Here is a 10000-nt window from a genome sequence, read left to right on the forward strand (position 1 = left end):
TTACTGTAATTTGTTTATCAAATACGGTAATGGAGCTAAATGATAAAGAAAAAACTCTAAATTTAATTTTAGATATTGCGAGAAGGTTTGAAAATCCAAAAGAGAAAATAAAAATTTCAACAAATAAAAGCAAATTAACCTAATAATATTCAACATTTACATCAAGCACAACGTTCGGTTGAACGTCATCCTGAAAATTAATAATGTAAAGCTTCTCGTAAACCGTCTAGAGTTTTCTTCCCTTGCGGTGGTAAAGCTTGTTTCCGGGAAAGGGGTAGATAACCAAGCAACTATACACGACCTAGCTATAGTCACGGGAAATGAAAAATATGTGATATGACTGTCAATATCACTTGCAGGTTTTACTAATTCAGTAGATTCTCATTATCAGAAGTAGCTGTAACTTCTGATTCTGAGGAAATTATAGGGTAATAAACAGAACCCAAGTACACTTATTTAAGGTTTTCAAAGTCTGATTGAGGGTCACGGTAGGTGAAACTAATAACCTTGTCTGGTTAGTACCCGGCATCCTAAGTTAGGTTAGGTTGATTGTTAGGTTAGATTACATCCTTTCATTTCACCAGTTTCCCTGTCCCCTCACCCAAGAACCTCGGTTCTCAACAGTAGACCCCTATTATTGTTTGTATTGGAAAGGGAACATCTACCTCTATCTCCAGAAGTATTATTTCTCAATAGAAATGGTGAAGGTCAGGGTTGTTCGAAACAAACATAATTTATGGAAAACGTACTTTCACCGTTTCTAAAACTATACCCAACATACTTATTCTAGCTACTTCAAACGTATAATGATTTCTGACCTCAGATCAATAATTTTCATTTTGTATTCTGAAATACTTTTTAAGGCATTCATTCCCAACCTCCTTTAGGTTGTAGTCTTTTTGAAATAGAATCAACAGGTGTATAATGAAATAGATAAAAAATTTAAATCATGTCCTCTTATAATCAGCTGTAATCATGACATGATCATCCTATTTATCACATAAAATCTAAGCATGCTATTAACACTCAATCAGAAACAGTACATGCCAGAACTACGGAGTCATAGAAAAAACTCTGTGTAACTGTGTTTAGTGTCCAGGATATGTCCTTTTAACCAATTTTGTAAGACTAAAGAAAAATTAGAGGTTATGTGCTGAAAAAACCAAGAAACGCATGTGCTGTATAGCTGTTTAGCATGAGGATTGGTTTTGCATAAGGGATGCCGATAGACAACATGAATAACAAAAAAAAAAATGTATATAAAGTGTTTGTGGTTGAACTAGGCAAGCAGTGGCACTTGGGGTGCTCTTTCTCAAACCCATCAAGTTAGCTTTTGGAGAAATAATTTTTTACCTCTGGGGAGGATATTTCCAGATATCAATCGTGGGACTTGTGGGGGCGACAACTGACACTGGCTTCAATGTAGGACGACTATTCCTGCAACCAAACGCCATGGATATTCACAGAAAACGGAACAATAGCAAATAAAGAAAATGAATAGCAGGGAGAGGTTCATTGCTTTAACCAGTTAAATTCTTATAAAAAAGCAGTTTACGTACAGCAAAAGAATAGAGACAGCTTCAGTTGATATTTTGAATTTAATGACTTAAACAAGGAAAGGTGGAGGTAGGTTATACCAATTTATAGCGAAGAGACCTTAGGAAAATTAGATACTAAGGATATGTGCACTTCATTTTTAAGGTTCATTAGGTCATCAAAAAGAAATAAAATAAACTCCACAACAAGAAGGGGGTTTAATAGAAACATAAGCTACCATATACATTAGAACAGGAGAAACATTTGCTTTCTGAAATTCTGGAAATATATAAGAAGTTTAAGGTAATTTGTTTAGAAATTAAAACCATGCAAGGTTGTTAGTACAATACAAGAATTCTTTGGCAAAATGCAAAGTAGTATATTTTAGAGAGAAAAAAAAAACTGATATCCAGAAAATTGTTTTGTAATAAACCATATTCCATTCTTTAAGATATTAGTGGTATATTATTGCCATGTAAATGGTAATTATACTAGAAATATATTCAATGTAAAGTGTCTTTAGAATATATAAAAAACTTAGCTTAAGATGAGATTTTCAGTTTTCAAACGATATATAAACATAAAATCCTTTACAATATTTTGACGATTTGAACAAATGTTCATCCTTTTCCTGCAATAGGAAAGCATCCCACCTGTTTATTGAGCATATGTTTCATTCTAAAAAATTTTGGTTTATAAATTATCATAAAATTTTCGCCATGCATACTAACCTTTTAGGAACAGCGGTGTCAACATTGATTGGTCCAGTGGTTGCAGAATTGGTTCTTTGTGGTACTTGTCCAGAAGTTCCAGTTCCTCGACTAGGAGTTCCAGTTGGTTGCCTGCTTAATAGATATAAAAAAAAACTGAAATTTCTGCTATATCAAAGGGATCAAATAATGATGATATATAAAGAAACATCTATCATATCTATATGGATTGATTACTAAATATATATGATTCCATGATTAGTGTGTTGTCTTTCGAAGCTTTATAAGTTGAAGTGAAAGTTAAAATCAAAAGTTTTATATCAGTGATGGCACGTTTTGAAATTAATCTAAGGTTAGAAAATTACTAAAGGTAATCTGTAAATTACACTCTATCTCTGTCTAATATATAGTAAGTTGATATGTTCATAAAAAAAAAAAATTACCATCCAACTAACCTAAAACCCGAGTATGATTTGCCATAATTTTTAATCATGCGAGCTCTAAGTTTATCCTCATAGAATTTATGAATCATTTAAATGCCATGCAAATGCGTATGAACCTAAATGTCTTGGGTTTGTTTATTGATTTGTTTATAGTTTCCTTATGTTATATGTAATCTATGCTACACATATCCTGTCTAAGTAAAATTAAAGCTTTTATATTCTAATTGAATCCTGATGTTCAAATTTAAAGGCCATTTTTTATCTAACATAGAATGTCATTCTACATGTTTCTGCCATGGAGTTTCAGACAGAAATGTTGAAAAAAGGGTTGATTTTACTGTTCACCTTACATGGCTAAAGATCAAGTCATCATTATGGTCATAAGTGAAAAATAAGACTTAAATGGCATACCATAAGCATTTCTCCATATTAATCTCAAGGGTACCTGTAACTCTCTTTAAGGGAAGAAATAAACAATTTATGAGTCATGGTGTCGTCCAAAATATCTTGATGCCGATAAGATGTCCAGAATAGATGGGTGGATAGATGACTAGAATTTAGGAGAGCAAATATTTCTTCTATGGGAAGACAGAATTTGAAGGATGAGTCAGAAAGAGAAGTTGAGGGTATTCAAGAAGATTGAAGACTGGTAAGGCAAATCAAAGGCACATATGCAGGCAAATTAGGATTCCATCAAGTTGGATTAGAATAACACTCAGGTGGTTTTTTTTTTTTTTTTTTTTTTTTTTTTTTTTTTTTTTTTTTTTTTTTTTTTGTCACCTGAAAGCATTTAGGATTTGTGGATTAATAAACACACCAAAATTTCAGGTAAAGTAGTAAAAGACTTATTATATAAGCATTACATCCATTCCATGCAGACATAACAGCTAGCAATAAAAAAAAACCATGCATTAGGCTTCACCATCATCATGCTATATTGGCATTATTGTTGTCAGCTGTAATGTACCACTCCAGGACATACCTCGAGGAATTCTGGGATACACTAGGGGCTTGAGAACTTGAGGAAGAAGAGGAGGAGGCGGAGGGGGAGCGTGAGGGAGAAGAAGAAGAAGAGGCAGATTCGAATGAAGGGAAATTGCTTGTTGATGAAGCTTGGGAGGAGGTTTTAGATAAGGTTTCTTTCACAGAGGGTAAATTTGTTGTGGCTCTTAGAGCCTGGGAAGCCGTCTGGGTGGACGACACTCTCTGAGAATGACTTTTAACAGGAGGATTGGCTTGCACTCTTGCAGGATGAGGCTGAGATTGATCGCGATTTCTTGATGAGGTTGATTTGGACAGGGATTGGGTCCCCTGTTGGGGCTTTCTTAAAGACTGGGACTGTGAAGTACGAGTACGTGCAGAGGGAGAGGACGAAGACGAGGCAGAGGAGGAGGAAGAGGAAAAGGAGAAAGAAGATGATGATGTGGAGGAGGAGGAGGAGGGCAAACTAGCACGGGCAGATTCAAAGTCAAAGTTGGAAAATTCGAAGAGCTGATTCTGACCACCCCTGTAATAATAACATTACCATGAGGACCTCGAATCTGTTCGGGCTATTATGGAAAGTGGCTACTGATCTGATAGCCGAAAATCCTTTAGAGAGAACACATGAACGTGTCTTCATTTCGCTATCAAAACAGTATAATATTCCATAATTTTACCAAGATTTATTATTTTTTATATTTCTTGTTCCGAGATTAAATATATTGTTATAACTGGGAATGCATGCAAATCATGCTTCTTAATTACATACCCGGTACCTAGGTATCAATGATAATGCTAAAGAATATGTGATCAAATGGTACTTCATATTTTACAAAGAAAATTTAAAAACAGAAAACTTTTTTACATATTTACAAAATAAAAGAAAAAATACACTACACTAAAAGGTCTGGTGTGGAGTTGGAAGACTAAATTATACGAATATTGCAATACCAGCTAGTCCCTTGTGTAGCAAATAGTTATATTATATTAGCAATAAAAACCAATTGCTTACTATAGGTTATTAGACTAAAGTGATTCTCAAAATACTTTAAAATATCAGTTCAAAATGCAAAACAATATCATAATTCTAATTATGAATCTTGATCCTTCGAAAGAGGGAAAAGCTTTCTTATTAAGTATAGTATACCCTCAAGACTGCATGTACTCTGTTGATCATTTTATCAAACAAGTTGACATTTAAGACGATAAGTATCTATACAAACATTAAAAATGTGTGTTTCGTCTGATAACAATAACCTGAACTTTTTAATGTTACCTACTACATGAATGCACAACCCATGTATGATAGTGTTATGCTGTTGAAAAGGTTAATGCAAAATAATTAGAGCAAACCAACTCTACTTACAACTGATCTGTTCGTGCGAATTCTAATGGTCTTACAGCATGATCTTGTTTTACCCTAAACTAGTGTCAAGAATAACAATGGACAAATATAATAATCTCTAAATCATGCAATTTCCTATATTTGAAAAAAAGCTATAATGCCTCCTTTTCATAAAGTTATAAGAATTGTTGTTTTCTTTCACGTCTAACAATGTGTTTAATAAAACTACGAAAACCTTAACGCAATTATTTCATCTCTTAGTTCAAGTTGAATTTTGTGTCCATTTCTCGTTACTGATTACATGTTCTCTCAATTTGGATATGCAGGAATATTAACAAGCAAGGATTTCCACTAAATCACCACTAGCATTCTCCAACTGCTTTATGTGCACGTTAATCTTTACTTGATAATTAAACTTACTAGTAAACTGAACTTCTACAATCTTCTGTCACTTATACGTAATTGTATGAAAGGTTGCTTTGCAGACTGATGCACATCAATTTCGTACATCCCTAAATGCAAAAGGAATGCCGTACCATGCAAGAGAGCAGGTGCCTTGCTTTTGATGTTTGTTAGTTAACATCTTCTTTGACCTGAGGGGTTTAAGATGGCAGAGATTTATACCAATCACATGCAAAGAACTAAGGTGTTGTGGCTTGTTTAATAGATAAGACTTATCGGACAAAAAGATGATGGTTATAAGTGTTTGTCGTGGTACTTCACCGAAGAGTATTAGGAATAACGGAAATTGTTATTTTGGCGTCATTAGAATATTTTGGAGATAGGAAGACAGCCAGTTTCAAAGGTAGTGCATTTCTTGTAGTTTATATCATTAAGTTAGTCATCATTCGCAGCAGACGTTGTGTAATGACAAAATATTCACATACTTTGACTTCCACTAGAAAAGTGAAATTATCGCGTGCATCAAGATTCACCAAGACAGCAATCAATACTTATATCTTAGTGACTAAATTTCATAACAAAATTAGTAATTACAAGAATCAAAACCAATCCTGTAATAAAGAAAGCCTTGGATGTGCATCATTTTAAAGTGACCATTAATTAGAAACCAAAAAGGGCAAATATATATCTGTACAGTTTCAAACTAATAAAAAATTACTCATGGTGAAAGTTAATTCTGCTTGATCCTTTTTAAATTCATTTTAGACATAAACTCATTTATGCATAGGATCCAATTAATTAGATAGTTATCAAGATTTTATGGAGGTGTCACACAAGTATTGATTTTTAGGGCCATCAAAATTTTTTGAACCCGTCAAACCAGTTCCTCTTAGAATAGAATGGGTGGCTACAAAGAAAAGAAAGAACAGTAAACAATACCATTTGCTGAATTTTTGTAATGCACGAATTAATATTAATTGTGTGAAGTACTTTAGTTGTTATATCTAAGAAAACTATGGAATGCTATAAATTAACAATCCAAACTGCCTGTGAATTTTTCTTCTCTTGTGGCCATAGACAATATTTTATTTATTAATATGAACATGTATCTTCAAATAAGCAATGTAAAATTATTTGCAATAAACAATATTATTGAGGGGCAAATTATTAAAAATGCCATATATATTGCGTCTGGCACTGTTAAAATGCCTTAAAATTTACAGACACCAAGATCAACGTTAATCCTTATGTGACACCCTCATGCAACCTTGAAACTGAAATGAAAAGGGTGTAAACAAAATATCAGTGGGTCCCTTTTCAAAGCTAGATTTTCAAGATATGATTCTCATCCAAGAATCTTTCAATCTTAACAGTAATACCAGAACAGAACCTTGAGGGTTGTGAAGTGGGAGACACCCTTCCAGTCGAGGATGGCGAGGTTGTAGCTGCTCGGAGAGAGGAAGAGGGAGAAAGGGAGGAGGAGGTGCGGGAGGAAGAAGTGTCAACGCTGGCAGATCCACCTCCACGGGAGAAGGACTTGGATGCAGTTGACGAGGGGGAGGAATCCGTGCGAATTCTATAAAAAGATATCGTCAGTCCTCCTGCTATCTACACCGAATACTTTCTACGAAGTTATTAAATCAATCGTTGTGTTAAGGCAATTCCCTTGGCCATGCAAAGGGACTCTTCATTACATGTGATGCTTACTTTTTACAAATAATAAACTAATATCCATTAAACTACATAGGTGCCTTCAGAAACTACTGTGCATTTGCTAGAGCTTACCAACAGTGAATTAGGCTACAAATTTGATTTTTTTTTTTTTTTTATAGATTACTATCTATGGTCAATGATATACCATCTCTTAGTCAAAAAGAAAGAGCTCTATGGGTCTCACCGTAAGAAGGAAATTTGGTTCGAGCCACAGTGAACTGTCATACGAGAAACACCTTTTTGCTAAGAGAAAGAACCTACCTGTTTTTTCTACATAAAAGTTTAATTCATTGAATACACAGACAGGTTTTCTTGTTTGCGGATATATGCGAATATCTGCTTGTGCATACTCCCAAATACCTTACCGAAAGAATTATTGTGTCGCTAATTTCTATTCAAAACTCTTTTTTTCTATATGTTTGTTGCTACATATATATATATATATATATATATATATATATATATATATATATATATATATATATATATATATATAGTAGAATCAAAGTGACACTGAAGAAATAAAAAATAAAATTGTATCCAACAATAATCCTTCGAGTTAATCCTCATTTCACTTTCTAGGAGTCATTATGATTCATGATAAAAAGAGTCATTTTATGTAACTACTCAAAGCAAAAGCATAGAAAATTTCTGAAGCACTTTGTTTGATATTCTATGAATCAAAGACATGGTTAAATTTCACAATTAATCAATCCACATAAAGAAATATACACCAGATACTATAGTAAAACTTACACTTATTTATCGTCTACACCGTTAGAGTTTTCTATATCCATTCTACTTCTAATTCTAAATATAACACACTGTATGTACATCGGATATATACCAAAAAAATAATGATCTAAACTACATTATATACACACATTTTTTAAACAATATGATGAAGTAAAGTTGAAATGATTAGCTGAGTCTCTAGAAAAGGATTAAGGCATGGAACCCAGCAGAAGAGAATACCTGACCACCTGCCGGCGATCGAGAACGAGTACACCTTGAGAACGGAAAAAAGCTAAGACACCAGGAGAGTAAATGGAACACGTGGTAAAGAGGCAAAGGAGAAATAGAAGGAGAATAGGAGGAGGGATTCGCCGAGGGGAAGTGTCTGTAGCAACCAAAGCAGAGGAAAGAGGATGCAGTGCCACCATGGCAAAGAACAAATATCGAGAAAACGAACTTTTTAAGTAAACTATTAGATAAGCATATACCTAAAAAAGGGGGGAGATTAATCGCTCCTCTACATGTAAAAAAAAATCTGGTTTAAAAATGAAAAATCACCGAAATCACTAAAAGCTAGTAGTCTAAAAACCAATCTTCCGCACTATATTTTCCCAAGCTACGCTAATTAGGAAATAATTCTGCTATAAACGCCACTACGAGAGAATCATGAGTAGTACGAACACATCTTTGAAAAATAAGCTTTTGGCATACTCATTCTAGCGAAAGTAATAACGAATCACTTTTATGAATGGGTATGTCACTTGCTAATTTTTCAGGGACATGATTACGTTGTTTATCAAGTAACAGTGAGCCCAAGATGGGCACCGTAGGAAGCAAGCACCGTACAGCCGGTTGTTTTCAGCCCATACTATTAGAATCTCACTAGATTAATAATGCGCTGGTTATTAGAGGTCATTAAATTTGTCTATGCTGCTATGATATTCTTTAAAATCATCCATGCAAATTATGGAGTTACTTGGCTCTAAAAGTCAAAGCAAAATTTTGCGGAATTTTTCGACATTAACCAGCGCATACCTTACAGGTACCGGCCTCAACTTAGGGGCACTAGTTGGGGCAACGGTGGTAGTGCGGGGACGGGGGGTGGTTGTAGTAGTGGTGGTGGTGGTGGTTGTGGTGGTACTAGCAGAAGTAGTAGTAGTGGGAGAGCTTGTGGTAGTGGTAGTTGGTGGTGGCAGTGAAGGACGGGTCTCAAACGCTTCCTCTCTAAACACAAATTTCAAATAGCAAACACCGGGAATTAGAACGGGTTTCCCCAGAAAGCTACTTTAGGATGCCAGCTGGACATCTTTCAGATTTTTACAGGTAAAGACTCAGAGTATTACTACCACAACATGAGGAGAATAGAGATCTCCATCAGACACCGCGAGCGTCCTTTCAGAGAAAAGTTATCTTGAACAACTTCAATAAAAAAAAAAAATAAATAAATAATAAAAAAAAAAGGTTTGTAGGCGTCTAGCGTAGTTTTACCGGCTCACAGCCTACAGAATCCAGTTCCTTTAGAAAAATTAAAACAAATAACCCCATCCTTGCTCAATGCGCAATATTTCTACGTTTTGAGTCTGACATTTTAAAGTTTATACCCACCCCCAGAAATTGAACTTACTTTAAATAAGGGAAACTTAATGTCTGAAATCCATGAAAATGCTTAAAGAGGAACATTTCTCGAAATGAGCACATGAGGTCAAAGCTTCAGCCGAGATGTTTCAAAGTAATAATTCAAAGCATAAAGTGCCTCAGTGAGGAGCAAAAGAAGAAAAAGGGAAGAGCCTGTAGCAGAACAGATCTGATGAAGATCAGGTGACAATTTAAAGGACCAAATATACTGTTAATCATTATTGTACAATACATGCGTGTGAGCAAGCATATCCTTTGCGAGTTGGTGTGATTGGGTGTTTGAAATATATTCAATTCCACCCACTCACAAATGATATGCTTGCAGAAACAAGGATAATGTACAATCATGATTGACAGCGTATTTGTTTTTTTTAAGAATACTTGCATGTAATTTTTTACATATGTCAATTATGTTCCACATCTAGAACTAACAAAGATAATTCTTTACAATCGGAGTTCCTATTTATTAGATGAACAGCATTCTATAATTGCATCAAATT

At 34.4% G+C, this 10000-nt stretch overlaps 1 protein-coding gene across 24 annotated transcripts in view; it reads right to left on the bottom strand.

Annotated features, from left to right (window-relative positions):
- Cda5 (Chitin deacetylase-like 5) overlaps nt 1-10000 on the bottom strand; it is a 219908-nt gene that overhangs the window by 11524 nt on the left and 198384 nt on the right. For 7 of the 24 annotated variants that reach the window (XM_068375370.1, XM_068375348.1, XM_068375349.1 and 4 more), the window contains 5 exons: nt 8901-9089; nt 6808-6993; nt 3672-4196; nt 2268-2381; nt 1354-1437 (listed from right to left, as the gene is read on the bottom strand). In XM_068375370.1, the coding sequence (XP_068231471.1) occupies nt 1354-1437; nt 2268-2381; nt 3672-4196; nt 6808-6993; nt 8901-9089 (1098 nt within the window). The remainder of the gene's footprint in view (nt 1-1353; nt 1438-2267; nt 2382-3671; nt 4197-6807; nt 6994-8900; nt 9090-10000) is intronic. The other 17 variants (XM_068375352.1, XM_068375354.1, XM_068375350.1 and 14 more) reach the window with 16 other exon arrangements.

This window comes from Palaemon carinicauda, chromosome 6 (assembly GCF_036898095.1).
Source record: "Palaemon carinicauda isolate YSFRI2023 chromosome 6, ASM3689809v2, whole genome shotgun sequence".
Lineage (NCBI taxonomy): Eukaryota > Metazoa > Arthropoda > Malacostraca > Decapoda > Palaemonidae > Palaemon > Palaemon carinicauda.